The sequence below is a fragment of the Tauraco erythrolophus genome, chromosome 1 (genome assembly GCF_009769465.1).
Source record: "Tauraco erythrolophus isolate bTauEry1 chromosome 1, bTauEry1.pri, whole genome shotgun sequence".
NCBI lineage: Eukaryota > Metazoa > Chordata > Aves > Musophagiformes > Musophagidae > Tauraco > Tauraco erythrolophus.
Window position 1 is genome coordinate 133,962,242 of NC_141465.1, and position 15,577 is coordinate 133,977,818.

General features: G+C 50.2%; 2 protein-coding genes across 3 annotated transcripts in view; both read right to left on the bottom strand.

The window, feature by feature from the left end:
• Positions 1-15,577, bottom strand: part of CAPN5 (calpain 5) — a 63,865-nt gene that overhangs the window by 10,530 nt on the left and 37,758 nt on the right. For both annotated transcript variants that reach the window (XM_086622225.1, XM_086622232.1), the window contains exon 3: positions 7,975-8,106. In XM_086622225.1, the coding sequence (XP_086478351.1) occupies positions 7,975-8,106 (132 nt within the window). The remainder of the gene's footprint in view (positions 1-7,974; positions 8,107-15,577) is intronic.
• On the bottom strand, positions 5,184-5,663 carry OMP (olfactory marker protein). The gene has a single exon (XM_009988645.2). The coding sequence runs from the start codon at positions 5,661-5,663 to the stop codon at positions 5,184-5,186; it is 480 nt and encodes a 159-aa protein (XP_009986947.2).

Here is a 15,577-nt window from a genome sequence, read left to right on the forward strand (position 1 = left end):
GACAAGGAAGAATATGAGGGGGATGGACTTGCTTACAGCCTGTTGGGGCCAGATTTTGGACCCGGTTCCTCCAATGCAGACTAGATTAACATGTACTGGAATAGCTTAGACTTCATCACACCTTGGAAAAGATGGAGCTAAAGATCCTTGTTCTCTTTCCTGTAATTCTACCCTGGACATCTGCTGCCATCTACTGCTGTAGACAGGATACTGGAACAGAAGAGTCCTTTGTCTAACCAGGGATGAGTATTTTTATGACTACATTTTTGTTCATTTTAGTGTCAGTAGGGTACCAGTAAGAGGGAGCCCCTTCTTTGACCCTCTTACTTGATTCTGGTGTGACTTGACTGGCCCAAAAGCAAGTGTTGTATCCATCTACCTGATGGTTATAAACAGAGACCGGACACTCTGCGTACATCTACTCTGCTGAACACAAGTGTGAAAAGTGAGATCCCCACCCCTACAAGGTCTCCTTTCTTCCTTGTCAAGAGCTACCATACTCACCCAAGCAAGCACAGGGAGGTGACTTGCTGAAAGAGGGAAAAGAGGGCCTAGGGTGAAAGAAACCCTACAGCAGCTGAGGGGCTGAGGGAGTGCAGGTTTGGTGTCACCACCATCTGCACTGCCAGTTGGACAAGGCACAAGTGCAGGGTAACTGCCAAAGTCCATAGTCCTTCATGGTTGTGGGCACCACCAGCTTTGCTTTGGATGGAAAATCTACCCAAGAGTTGGGACAGAAATGGGCAGAGTCAGGCACAGACTCTACAACTAGGAGTATCTGCGTTTTATTTACAACCAGGACATTGAGGCACACAGCAAGGAACTGTCCCACCACAGTTTAGCTTTTGTTGAGGGTGAAGGCAACGTGGTTTTCCTTCATGGCCAGGGTGGGCTGTGAGGCTGTGCATAGTTCATGTAGCTGATGGCTGACAACTACGGACCAATTCAGCCGCGGTACTGCGACCAACTGTCCACACCTTTGCTTCTTTACTTACCTGCTCCCAAATTGTCATGACCTAAGACAGCAAAAAAGTGTCCTTTGCTTCCTTCCCTGCCCATGGCAGGGGGGTTGGAACTAGATGATCTTTGAGGTCCCTTCCAACCTAAACCATTCTGTGATTCTCTGATTCTCTATGATTCTAAAAACCTCAGCTGGCCCATGGGGGAAAATTATGTTCCAATACACTGAATGATCACTGTCCTGTGGTGAGTACTGCGAGTGTTGGGGTATAGGACAGGTCACAGCCACATTGCACTGAAAGAGGCTCTTCAGGAAGTCCCAGGCCACGGTAAGACCCTCTGCACCATGCCTTGGCTCTTGTCCAGCTGCCAGAGTCTTGTGGTTTTTTTTCAGCTGCCGTCATGAAGCCATAACCCTGCAGAGAACCATCTCTCTGGAGAGCCCCCGTCTCCTTAGCTACCAGCAACGATCCAGCTCAGGGCTTTTACTGCTCCTACACTGAAATATTAATGATGCCATCAGCCTTGCGAGCTCACTGGCACTCTTGAGTTGTCTGGATCAATAGAAGCAGAGCAGACAGAGCCAGGCTTTTGGAGGGTTTGGCGTTTTCCAGGAGCGCTAATGACGATGCCCCAGACTTCCTCTGGGACAGCACCAGGGAAGGTCAGACAGCCCTCCATCAGTCCCCATCGATTCCCTCCTGACTGGAGCTCATCCTAATGAATTGTCATAGAGGACCATTGTGCTAATCAACTCACTATTAATGTGGGCTTAGAAATGATTACGGCATTGATTAGCGGCAGCTTGTCAGCCAGAGCTGGTAGCTTCAGCTTCCAGCTGGCTGGTTCTGAGACTCACCATTGCTGTCAGAGGTGGCAGGAGATACCAGTTCCCCACCATCCTTCTCCATGCCTTCATCTGGAGACACTGCTGAAAACACCCTCTGCCACTGAAGGTAGCGAAAGTGGTCAGCCTTCACGCAGAGTAGGATCCAGGAGCAAGGACTGGTCATGTTTCTACACCGACCCAAGGAGAAACGAGAGGAGCCCAATCTGTCCTCAAACTGCCAAGTGCAAGGTGTGAGCTCAAACATCAGGTTCCTCCCCCTAGCTCCTCCTAGAGCACAGCATCTCACCCAGGCCGAGGAACTCTCCAGTTACTTCACCCCCTGGCCAAGGTGTCTATGACTCTCCTAGCCGTAGGGAAGAGGTGGCAGCTCTGGGCAGGTGCCTATCAGGATACCACACTTCAAGGCATACAGCACAATGCCTGCCTATGACCTGATGTTGCATATTACTTAAGGATTAACCTGAGGCACATCTACAAATCCCAGCAGCAGCTGAAGCCCAGATCCCTTCAGGAGATCGTCCTGTGACTGAGGTCCATAGCTCCCACCCACTCCCAGGAAACCTCCCCAGACATCTCCATCCCTCCTCAGTGGATGCTGGAGAGCATGCCACGGGCCACACATCGTAGGGTCCCACTGAGTCCTGAAATCAACTTGGTTACGTGATGCTGAGGCAGTGGAGACCAGATCTCCTCATTCATCCAACTGTGCAGCTTTTTGCTTACAGGATTCCAAAATCTGGACCTGTAACACCCTTTAGTGGAGGGCTCAGAGACAGGTAAATTTGGAGCCCAGAAACACCAGGTTCCTACATTTCCCTAAGCTGGTTTAGGGCTTTTCTCATTTTTCTTAGGAGTGGCTAATTAAGAGAAAAGGACCTTGGAGAGATGTTCCTGATTACGAGGACGAATTGGTAGAAGCTGATCCTGCCAAGCAGGGCCTCTTCTGCTGAGAACTTGCCAGCTCAGGAAGGGGAGGGAGGGAACCAGCTGTGTCAATCTGCTGAACCAAACCAGGATGAAATTCCCCTGGGAGATGGGACAGAGTGGTGTATTTCAAAGCCTTTATGGGATGCTGAAACCTACAGGGAGAGTTTCAGTGCCTGGTATAAAGAGGCTCATCTTCTCCACAGCAGAGAAAGATCACACTGTCCTACTCACCTCCCACCCCCAGCTCTGATGGAAAGGAGGATCCACCTGAGGATCGTTCCCCCTCCTCTGCCCAGCTTCAAAGCCCTCCCCAAACCACACAAACTGCTAAATGCTCCATTAAGCCTTTCACACCAAGAGAAAAAAAGGTAAATATTCATTTTACTTTTTACAGGAGATAAAAATGTGCTGAAAAGTACCAAGAGTGACTTGAAAATTGGTGGGTGCTGCTTTATTGCTTGCAGGATTGGGGCAGCTTCCAAAAAGATCATGAAGAAGACACACACAGCCTCAGTCCTCATGGGGAACCCTGTTGACTAGGCTTTTATTTACTGTGGTACATCAACACCCAGCAAGGTATCTGCAGCAAGAGCTCTATCCAAGCAACGTAACAGTGGCATATTGGAAGACCTGGCATGCAAGAACCCTTTTGGATGTTGGCAGTGGCTCCTGTTATGGAGTCTAACGTGGTCTGTAGTCAGGAGCTCTGCTCTGGGATGCACAAGGAGGGGTCTCCTATGCAAAAGACTGCCAGGACACTAGAAGGGCTTGGCCTACAGTGAGTCCATGCTATGGCCAAGCAGGGAAGCATCCACTTTTGTCTCTCCTCACTGAGTTCAGCATTTCTTGGGGTCTAAATAAAGACACCGACCTCTCTGGCAACGCCCATGGTATGATTCCGCGGTTGCTGAGCTTTGGTTGTGGCAAGACTCAAAGCTCTCACCATCTCTCCAGCCAGTAGCTGATCTTCCTGCTTTCCTTCTCCTTTCTGCCTAGCATAGCTTGTGCATATCATTTTATACACTATTGTCGGGCTGAGGAGGGCATGAAGTCTGCATCTCTGGAGGCTCTGAAGAAGAAGTCGGACTCTTTTGGAGATGATTCGCGTAAGTCAGCAGGCCATGAGTACAAAGTCATCTTGTCCTGGCTTCCCCATCACTCTTTATGCATGTCAGGAAAATCTCAGGCCATACCTTGAGGAGCACTCACCCACACTTGAATGCAATCTTAGCAAAGAACCAATTATAATAATACTTGACTCTTTCAAAGGATGTTTCTATCTGTGGTTCTCAAGAAGCTTCACCAAGATACCCTCCACTTTTTGGTGGAGGAAAAGGGAACATTCCAAGTTAGTAGTTTATTCACAGTCATGGGACAAGCCAGGCACAAAACACTCTCCTGCTCCTAAACTTGCAAAGGTACCATCTCCCCTCTCTGCTCCCATGGCCACCTAGACACCGCTCTCTGCCTCAGCATTTGTAGAGGGCAGGAGATACTGCTTTTTGAGGGCAGCAGCAGCAGGTTCCTGCTCTGTGAAGTGCTCTGCAGCCTCACAGCTCTCTATAGATGCTTCAGAATAAATATATTCGTGGGTGCTTTAAGGCCACAACGATGCACAAACTGTTTTTGCTGCAGGGAACGCAATGCTGGCTCAGACCTACAGCCTGCTCTGAGCTGCTGGCTCACTTGCCCAGCTCTGCACACACATGCACGCCTGTTCCAACCCATCTCAGGACCAACAATCTCCAGGCAGCACAAGGTGAGCAATGTGCTGGAGCACACCACCCCAGTCGCCCCTAGCAAGAAACACTGGTGGCTGTCAGGAAAAAGGTGGTCCAACCTCCCTGCACCAGTTTGTCCAGTGCAGTCTGCAAGGTACAGCGTGTCCAAACATGCTTCAGCTTCACGGCAAGGTGGTCCTCCATGGGACTGGTCTTCAGAGACATCAAGCAGCCGCAGTAGCAGCCGGAGTCACTGCAGCCTGCAAGCACTCAGCATCCTTGCAAGGAGAAGCACTCCATCGCAAACAAGCCCTCCCTTTTTAATGGTCAGGATGGAAACTGGAAGCCAGGGCTCTCTCCAGGTTGTCTCTCCTGCTTCTAGCATGGCAATTTCTTATTTTTCCATCAGGCTTCTGGTATGCAGTTGACACAGTTGGAGGGTTTAGGGCAGCCTCGTATCTCCAAGCCAGCAAGACCCTGTGCCAGTCAGACCTGGTGGACCCTTGCTGAGTTCACAAGCATGCAGTCTTACACTCTAGGCAAACGTGGGGAACGTTTCACAGGGCTGAGGGGCTCCAGAAGCACCGAGCTGTCCTCCACTTTTTGATGATGTCATCTCTCATGAAAAAAAGAACCATGTAAAAACTGAACCAAGAACCGAACTGAGAGAAAGAAAAACAAAGACAAAAGCATAGCTGGAGCAAGAAGGGATGAGCAAGAGGGAATCAGGCTTTAAAAACAATGGAGCCCTTCAGGTGAGCTGGTTCGAGGCCATCGGTGAAAGTGAGGAGGAAATACATCACCTTGCGGATCTGGGCTAGCTCCGCTATCCGCTCCCCAAATTCCTGGGCATCCGCCTCGTTGCACTCCACCTCCTTGGCCCCTGGCTTCTTCCAGAAGATGCCCACTGGTTCCAGCAGCTGCCGGTTCATAAGGTGGGTGAGATCAGGAGTCCAGTGCTGGGAGGTGCCGGTCACCATGACCTTCCCAGGTCTTTCCAGCTGGATGTCCCAGCGGAGGAAGCGCAGGTTATGCTGTCGGATAAAATCTACTCGGTAGACGTGCTCGTTGGGACGCAGCAGCTTCTCACCATCCTGGGGCCTCACGTTTTTTTGCTGCAGGCTCTGGAAGCGCAGTCGCATGCACCGGGTGAGCTGGTCATCACAGATGAAGGGCAGCTCGAGCATCCCTGCCTCGGCTGCCATTGCCTCAGCTGCTCCTCTGCCACGTCCTCGGCAACGTTTGGCTCTCAAACAGGACACGCAGGGGTAAAAAGCCTCCAAGCCCCTGGAGCTGGTGCCCCCTCTCCACGGTCCCAGCGGTGCTAGGCAACCCAGGCCGGTGACGCAAAACACCCTCCGGGGCTTCCTCTGGGTGCCCTCCTGCCTCGTTTGCAGATTAGGAACTGATGGTGCTGCTGTGTAGGATGATAATCTATAGGGATGTCTGATGTCAGCTTCCCTGGCAACCTCCCTGACAACCGCGGCTCGTTATCCTGAAACGAAGGCGTGCAGCTAGGGATGTCACCCCACAGGTCTGGGTGGCAGTGGCTTTCTCTGAGTGTAGGCTCATGGGATAATTCAGGTTGGAAGGGGACTCTGGAGGGGGCTGGTCCAGCCTGCTGCTCAAAGCAGGACTTACTTCAAGGTTAAACCAAGTTGCTCAGGGCTTTGTCCAGGCTATCTTTGAGTATCTCTACTCCACTCTCATGAGACACCCCCTGCAGTGCTGCGTTCAGCTCTGGGGTCCCCAACACAAGAAGGACATGGAGCTGTTGGAGCGGGTCCAGAGGAGAACCAGGAACATGATTCACGGGCTGGAGCACCTCTCCTCTGAAGACAGGCTGAGAGAGTTGGGGCTGTTCAGCCTGGAAAAAAGAAGGCTGAACTCGATCCCAATGTCCATGTTGCAGACAAAGATGTTCAACGGCACCAGCCCCAATACTGAGCCCTGAGGAACACCACTCATCACTGAGATGTTCGACCAAAGCATGTCTGACCAGAGCCCTGTAGTGAACACCACAGCAAACAACTGGGAGGGAAGGCTTGAGGAAGGGGCTCAAGCCTTCTTGCTTTTGCCAGAAAACAAACCTTTCTGAAAGAAAGAGGAGGCAGGTAAAGAAGAGCCTCTGAGAGTTAAGGGCATGGAAAATGCGACGCCACAAACACCCACAGCCAAATTACCAAGGGAGGAAAAGCAATGCCATTGGCAAACTGAACTAATGAGGTGTCCAAAGGGACCCGGCTTCTGTTCGGTTGGCATTTCCCAGGGGAGGGCTGGAAGTGAATGGTGAGGAGGGAAGACAACTGGCCCGCTTGCCCTTGGGAGACATCGATGCAGAGGAACAAGCCAAATGACCCCTTGCACCACTCCTGTAGCAAGAGCCACAGTCACCACAGCCACAACGGGAGGAAACCTTACTGCTTATCCAGAAGCCAACAGCAGCTACCCTGTTCACGTATAAAGAAAAACCTGTATTTTAATAGAAAACAGGGATTCTGCAACAAACACAAATTCCTGAGCTTGGTGTTCACGATCACAAAAACCACACGCAGCAGAGACTGGAAGTACCACAGCACACAGAGCAGATACAAAGGCCTAGGGTGGAGGGATCCCATTTGGGTCTGTTGCAGAAGGACGTTGTGGGTGAAGAAAGTGATGCTGTCTGCACACACTGTAGGACTTTGGTGGCTGTCTTTTGCAGTAAAATCTAGGAAAAGGTGCTTGCAACTTGCTGGTCTGCTGTCCTATGATGAGGCACTCCTGTACCAGGGCCTGAAGCCCCCCTGCCTTGGCTTTCACAGAACTGACTTCTTTTGTAGCTGAGGACATGGTGAAGATGGGCACAGAATGTCCAAGGATGTGGCACTGAGCACTTCCTTCCCCCCTGTACCTCTGTGGTTGCTCCCTCGGTCTGCAGTCCTTTGGACTGGAGCAGTTCCTTGGTGGCCTTCTGGCCAACAACACAGTCCCTTTGAAGCTCACATGCAAAGGAGCACCGCTACATGATACAATCCAGCCATGGGACGTGTCAGGGATGGATGCTTTGGGGAAGCAGTGGCTTGGGAGAGATACTAATTCCCTCAAATCAACCTACCTGCCCCAGTGCAAGGTGTCTCATTGCCAAGGTGGGCACACACTGAGCAGCCAAAGAGAGGTAACACCATGGGAACTAGGGAAACATGGCCAAACGCTGCAGTTGAGCATCCTGAATTCTGTACTTCTTGTTGTTTTTCAGGTTATTTTGGAGTGAGGAGGGTCAGATTTGGGACCGGGAGGACAGGACAGGACTTGGTTAAGGAGAAACTGGCCAAGGGTTTGGCTTTGAGTGTGATATGACTGCAGCCATGATGACTAATTGCCCTTGAAAGATAGTCCTTTAAGGGAGGTTTTGGCACATGAATAGTTTTTCAGGACCTGAGGCACCTCTGAAGAACCAGTTTTTGAGTTGGACAAACACAACTTGAAGCCAAGGTGTTGAAGACAGGCTTTCCCCTGTCATGGGGAACCGCTTACCTTCTGCCACAGAGACTCTCGGGACGCCAGGGAGGAGCAGGCAGCCACGAACCAGCAGTTCCCCACCTGGCCCTGGTGTAAGTCATGGGAGCTGATCCCATCCACAAAGAGTCGTGGATCATTGCAGATTTCCTGTGGGACAGGAGAAAAACAGACATACTGGGTAAGCGAGGAGACAGGGAAATCATGAGCTAGGCTTCTTGACAAAGGAAAATCTCCTTCTCATGCTCCATTTAAATCCCACCTGCAGCTTTCTTGCTCATCACACCAGTGACAGCAGGACTCTGTCCTGCCTTCTGCTCTCACAAGGACATGGGCTGCATCACTGCCAAAGGGATGCCAGACCTACTTCTATTCTGTTCCAGTATCAGTACAGTTTTGCTATAATTATCCCTGCTGATAATGGTACATTTTCACACCATTAAGCCCTAGTGACCCATCCCCTCTTTAAGTCCATTCTTTGTTATTTCATAGAATCCTAGAATGGTTTGTGTTGGAAAGGACTTTAAGATCATCTAGTGCCAACAGCCCTGCCATGGGCTGGGATAACTTCCACTACACCAGGTTGCTCAAAGCCTCATCCAACCTGGCCTTGAACACTTCCAGGGATGGGGCAGCCACAACTTCTCTGGGGAACCTGTTCCAGGGCCTCACCACCCTCACAGCGAAGAATTTCTTCCTTAAATATCATTGAAATCTCCCCTCTTTCAGTATAAAGCCATTGCCCCTTGTCCTATCACTACATGCCCTTGTTCAAAGTCCCTCTCCAGCTTTCCTGTAGGCCCCCTTTAGGTACTGGAAGGCTGCTAGAAGGTCTCCCCGGAGCTTTCTCTTCTCCTGGCTGAACAGCCCCAACTCTCTCAGCCTGTCTTCATAGCAGAGGTGCTCCAGCTCTTGGATCATCTTTGTGGCCTCCTCTGGACTCACTCCAACAGCTCCATGTCCTTCTTGTGTTGGGGACCCCAGAGCTGAATGCAGCACTGCAGGGGGGTCTCATGAGAGCAGAGCAGAGGGGCAGAATCACCTCCCTCGCCCTGCTGCCCACGCTGCTTTGGATGCAGACCAGGACACGGTTGGTTTTCTGGGCTGCCAGTGCACAGTGCCGGCTCATGTTGAGATTCTCATCAACCAACATCCCCAAGTCTTTCTCCTCAGGGCTGCTCTCTGTTCTCTGCTTGTTGTCCCAAAACCTGGGGTTCATTCACCCAGTGTGCAAGACACCAATCCACACACTGAGTGGAAGTATTTTCTTTTATTACATATATATGTATATATGGGTGCCTGTCCCAAGACAGCACACTGAAGCTCCAAATCAACAATGATTTACACACAGAACATTAGCATATTCATTATTCTAATGCAGATACACTGTTATTTTATTAAACGGTTGGTTAAAGTTTCTTCACCTAGGATGCAGATTAGAACACATGCTCAGTTTCCTACTTCTATTGTTCTTTTGTGAGCAGGTGGTATAATTTGGGTAGGTGGTCAACAAGTCGGCGGTCGCGATCTCTCCCTGCTGGAATTACCTTTCCTTTACCTTGGCAATTCCAAGTTGTTCTTGCTGGTTTGCTGACCATACGTGGTATTTATCACTCAGGGAAACTTTGTGGATCAAACAAACCACACTGTTTAGTACAAACCAGTTGCCAGGTAGTCTGCTATTCGCTTTTCTATTCCAGGTAAATCATTAACTTGTTCTAAAGGATGGGGCTTTATAGAGGTCATGGGTTATTAAGAAAATTTTTAGCTGTTTTTGATTTCGGTGTAACACACCCAGCCTATATTTGTGCTTGGGATTGCCCCAACCCATGTGCAGGACCATACACTTGGCCTTGTTGTAAGCCCTTCAGCTTTCTCAGTGACTGCTTTACAAGCTTCTCCCTCTCTTATTTTGCCCTGGAGAGCATGAAAGCATCACCCAAATCCACCGCCTCCCATACTGGAATTTGTGAATCCACCCAAAAATAGAACCCTGCAGGAGCAGGGCAGAGCCAGGCATTCAGATGAGGAATTGCAGTGCCTAAATCAGACAGTTCACCCAGGAAAGCTCAATGCAGACTGAGGGCTCACCACGGTTGCAAGAAGCTAAATGTCCTCACCCAGGAGGTCTGTCCTTCTAGATCTTAGCACAGCAGATGGAGAAGATTTGGTGAGCCAAACACTTTGCAGCTGGGCCAGGAGGATTAAATGCTCATTCTGACATCAAAACCAGCATGCTGGATTGTGAACAGGCACAATGTGAATAGAGAAACTTGGGTAGGAAGCAGCTAGGAGGTGGGCTCATCCCTCCAACCATGCAGGTACCAACCACATCACCTTTCCTCTGCCCGGCTCCTGCCAGGCTGCCCACCCTCCTTCCCACTCCCACTTAGAGCCTGGACAAGAAAGCACTTAACTATCAGAGGGTGTTGAGCAAGCTCCATGTGAAACAGTTTGTTTTTATTTTGTCTTTTCTCCGATCAAGCCAGTTTGGAAGGTCATGTCCAGCTGGAGGCTGGGAGCAGATGGGACAAAGAGCTAAAAGAATATTTTCCCCTTTGTTATTATGTTTAATTTGGAGGCGGGAAAGGAAAAGCAGATTTTCCTTCTTCCCTTACACCTCCCAGTTTTTCAGGCTGGCTGCAACCAGGATAACACGTTCCTCCCAAACTTTGTACATGAGGACTTGCGTTGCCTCTGCCCATCACAAGGAGGAAAAAGAAATCACTACTTCGTAAGCACCTCCCGCTATTCCCACCTAACCCAGCCAGCACCGTACGCCTAAAAAAATAAACTCAGCTCCATCCAGACACAAACTGGGCAGGGATCAAACCCAAGGGAGAGGACTGTTTCCCTCCCAGCTGCTGGTGTTGCAGGAGGTTGGGATAAGCACTAGAGGGAGGCAAGCTGACGGCCACCAAAGGCGAGAGCAGACAGGGATGGGAGAGAAGCAGTGGGTTTTAACTCCTGTTTCACACTACCGAGGATGCAGGGTATGCATCCATCGCGTCTGTTGGTGACGGGGATGACTGCAAGATCAGATCTTAGTGGTCTTGCTCTGTGGGGCAGAGGCACCGTGTTTGCCCCATTTGAGGATCACAGCTGCCCTTTCTACTCTTGGGTCAATCTGCAGTGTACAAAAAAAGGAGTCACTCGGTATTATGCAGACTGGAGAGGACATGAAAACATGAAAAATATAGCCTACTTGGCAGAAATCAGCATGGGGTAGAGGGTGTCAGATGTTCAGGGACTTTTCCTAAGAGCAAGACTGCCAGTTAGCTGTGATTTCCCCATCACCAGGAAAGAGTTTGCAAATTAAAACCCCTTGGTTGCTTATTTTAATGCAAGGGAAGCCTTATGTACTCATCAGAAGGGGAGCCTGCCCTGGCACAGGTGAGGGGTGCAGCTCATTAGACCCTCCTCTCTTGGACCCATGGCAGCAACGAAGGTGCCATGGCTGGAAACACTCATGCCAGGGCAGGCTTCCTCTGCAAAACATACTTCCCATTTGGCTCAGCTTCTATTCCCACTAATGCAGATGGGTCCCTACGTGAAGGATTCATTCAAGCTCTTCAGATGCTGCAGTAGGTGTTTTCCGTTCAGGTGCAAACTTGGACGTGGCATTTCAAGGTGCTTTTGGTCAAGCACGGTTGGGGTTGAAAGCATTCAGTTGCTCTACAACCTAGCAGCCCATGGACTTCTTAATCTCCTTCCCTCATAATGTGCAAAATCTCATGGCAGTTTGCAGCTAAATTGCAAGTTTTCTAGGAGCTTGAAGGTTGCTAAATGTCACAATCCTCTGTGGTGGTGGTGCGGTGACAGCCTCTCCCCTGACTCAGGATCTTGCGTGCCTGTTGGCTGGAGATGCATCAGGCCTTGGAGAAGGAGTGATACTTTGCACAAGGATCAGCCCAGCATGATATACAGGCCTGGCTGGAAGGAAACACCAAGTGAGCTCTGCACAAAACTTGGGCAAGTCTCAAAATGCTCAGTGAGTCTTCCCAGCAGTCCACCCTGAAGGGCAGAGAGAGGCTGCCATGCCTCCCTGCAGAAAGACCACTCAGCACCCTCAATCCTCAGGACTGAGCTTGGTCCCAGTGGATTCCCAGTAGTCCTAAGCACAGAATAACCAAATCAATGTGGTTAGAAGGGACTTCTGGAGATCATCCAGCCCATCCCATCTACTCAAAGCAGAGTCAGCTAGAGAATGTTACCCAGGACCATGTCAGGTTTTAGGTATTGCCAGGGATAGAGACTCCACAACCTCTCTGGGACACCAGTGTCAGTATTTGGATCACTCTCTCAGTAAAAAAGTCTTTTCTCATGTTTATAATGGAATTTCCCATTTTTTCAATTTGTGCTCACTGTTTTGTCCTGTCACTGGGCACCACTGAGAAGTCTGACTCTCTCTTCTTCCTTCCCTCCCATTAGATATTCATGCACATCTTTAAGATCCCTTGAGCCTTCTCTTCTCCAGACTGAAGAGGCCCAGCTCTCTCACCCTCTCCGCATGTCAGATGCTCCAGTCCCTTAATGATCTTCGTGGCCCTTCGCTGCACTCGCACAGGGGAAGGCAGCATTGCCTCCTCGCTCTAACGCTGCGGAGCTGCTCCCACCAGGGTAAGACTCATCGGTGGGTCAGTCTCCCCAGCAAAACCTCCTGAGAAGGTTTCCCAAATCCCTTAGACTGAAGCTTCCCGATATTAAATCACTTGGATTCTTCAGTCCCCACTGAGGCTGCCGAGCTCCCACTCACACATTTTGGCCCTGGTCTAGACTGCGTGGCCTTGGATTTGCAAGGATGACATTCCTTGGGTGCTCTGCCTGTACTGAGGTGGGAGCAAAGGACCAAGGCACCACTTCAGCGGGGCTGCAATGCCCCCGGGCTTCCACAGAGCACAGTGAGGCACCTTCAGCGCGCAAAGCACACTCAGAGCCATGGATCACCATGCCCACATGCAGAGGTGGGTGATGAACTAGAGACCAGCAGGAACTAGGTCAAGAAGAGCCAAGAAAAGCATTGAACTTAGTTTCCCTTTTCCTGCAGACAGAGTAGAAAGAGACAAAGAGCTGGTTCTGCAGCCAGACTGAGTTACAGCACCTGGGGTTTGTATGTGCAAGGGGAGGAGAGAAGCAGAGATGCTCTGATCATAGAAGGTCATCACCTTCATTTCCTCCCCTCTCTCCCATGCAGGAGACAGAAACCAGGTGAGCGATAACATTTACCCAGGCGGGCACGTCTCCTACAGCAAACATCACGTCACCCTCCCAGCACCGCGACCCCGAGAGAAGAGGGCACCACACAAAGGCACACACCCACGCACAGCCCAGGACCTTTTGGGTTCAGGCATCAGCCACCACAGAACAAGCTCAAACCACCCTGTGGCACCTGAGGCTTCAGCAAACAGGGAGTCCGTCCTGTCCTTCATCTCACCGCAGCCAGATCCAGGGTTGTGGCTGCCCCTAGTCTGGACACAGATGGAGAGACACACAAAAGCTATGGCTAGAGGGAAGATAAGGCTTCAATGTGTTGCTTTTAACTCCACCTTGGCCAAGAGAGCTATCCATGCCTCTTTACCCCCAAGGAGAACCTGTCTTGGAGGACCCCAAGGATCCTAAGCAGCATCAGAGCTGATGTGCCCATCCTAAATGTTGCTGTCGAAATAGCCGCTGAGCCCAGGCAACAAAATACAACTTGGAGAAAGCCATGTGGATGGTCTTATGGAAAGATACAGCCTGACAACACAGGGAGGGCCAAACTAGTAATTCAAAGTCCTGGTGACTCCTTCCCACATCCTTCCTCCTGCAAGGGACAGAGGTAGAAATCAGAGTCGGTGCTGGGAGAAGACTTTGATGTGTCCCTATCGATGAGAGGCTGATCACAGAGGCACCAGGTCTGGCTTATGGGAGCCCAGAATGGGCCAGTTTGCTCCCTCTGGCTTTGGGTTATTGAAGTCCATTAAGGAAAAAAAGACCCAATCAGTGCTATTATCTTGCATTTGGTGGTGTAATTTTGCTTCTCACCAAAAAGCACGTGGGCTTCTCCTCGGCTCTCCCCTTTGGTACTCTGCCTCAACACACATGATTTCCTTCCAAATGCATTTAAACCGGAAAAGATCACCCTCGTCTTCTCCAGCTAGTCCAACTCCACACAGGGTAGTAATGAGCAAATCACCCTCTAATTGGCTTTATAATTGGTGACTGTTTTATCATAAATGTTTCCCAGGGCAGATTTCTGAGGTTTAGATTCACTGGGGATCTGGATCGCATCAAGCCAGCTGCGGGGAGGGGAAAAGCTGAGGGGAGGAAACAACCATGTGAGATAGATACAACATCTGCGGCGTGCCAGGACCATTTTTCGCTAACGAGATTTTGCAAGGAGCAGACTAGTCTAATTGCATTGCAGAGCCTGGCTGTTTCAAGAACAATGCTTTCACTCAGACTTGCAAAATCAGCAAGATAATCTATTAGCCTGGATGCGCTCCCCCCATCCCAGGCAATGGGGAACAAGAAGGATCCTGTGTCTTAAATGTCACTCACACAGCCAAGAGAGCAAGAGGTGGTGAAGCACAGTGAGCGATGGTGACACAGCTGATGCAAAGGTCCCTGTGCTGCCTTGCTGCAGGTACCTGCACTGGGGTGCAGTTTTGCGAAAGGGGCAACTAGAAAGTTTCCACCAGGATAACATAAGGACGGGAAGTAGGATGAGTTTAGAAAACCAAGGGTTCACGTTTTCAGAGGGATTATTATAGAATCATAGAATGGTTTGGGTTGGAAGGGACCTTAAAGATCATCTTGTCCAACCCCCTGTGCAGTGAGCAGAGATATGTTCAACTAGATCAGGTTGCTCAGAGCCTCATCCAACCTGGCTTTGATGGGGCATCCACTACCTCTCTGGGAAACCTGTGCCAGCGTTTCACCACCCTCATAGTAAAAAATTTCTTCTTTCTATCTGGTCTGAATCTCCCCTCTTTTAGTTTAAAACCATTATTACCCCTTGTCCTATCAGCACAGGCTCTGCTGAAAATTATATGGTCAGTGGCTCAACTTCACACATGTCGAAGGGTAGGTTTGGTTGGTAATATTTACACCCCATAAAACTGTTTGAGGGGTTTGTATTGCCTCACTCAGGCATCCCTAATGCTATTCTACTCAGAGTATCTCAATGGATACACATTTGTATCTGGTATCAGCTCCCACGCCACGCAAAGGGCGTTGGACACTCCACCCACAGCAAACAGGACTTGCTTGTAAAGGAAGGCAGCAAAAAAGTATGCTCCCCACCAAGCCCGTGACTCTGCTTGTGTACCTCAGCAACACACTGTGCCCTTTGCCTCATCACCAGAAAGAGTGGGGAGGGTGGCAAACAAGATCTAAAGGTCAATTTGCAGGCTTAGCAGCCTCCACGGGTCCCTCTGCGGTTTTATCTTCTGGGTATCCAAAGTACAAAGGCGTCAAAGAGGTCTCTGTTAAAGCAACGAGAAGTGGAGAGACACAACATGCTGTGAGAGCACTGCACCTCCCCAGGAGCAGGCAGACAGGGAGAAGGATGGGAAGGAGACCTTGGACACGCTGTTCCCTTTCCTCCCACCCATGCTCTCCAAGGACGCACCCTTGGAAA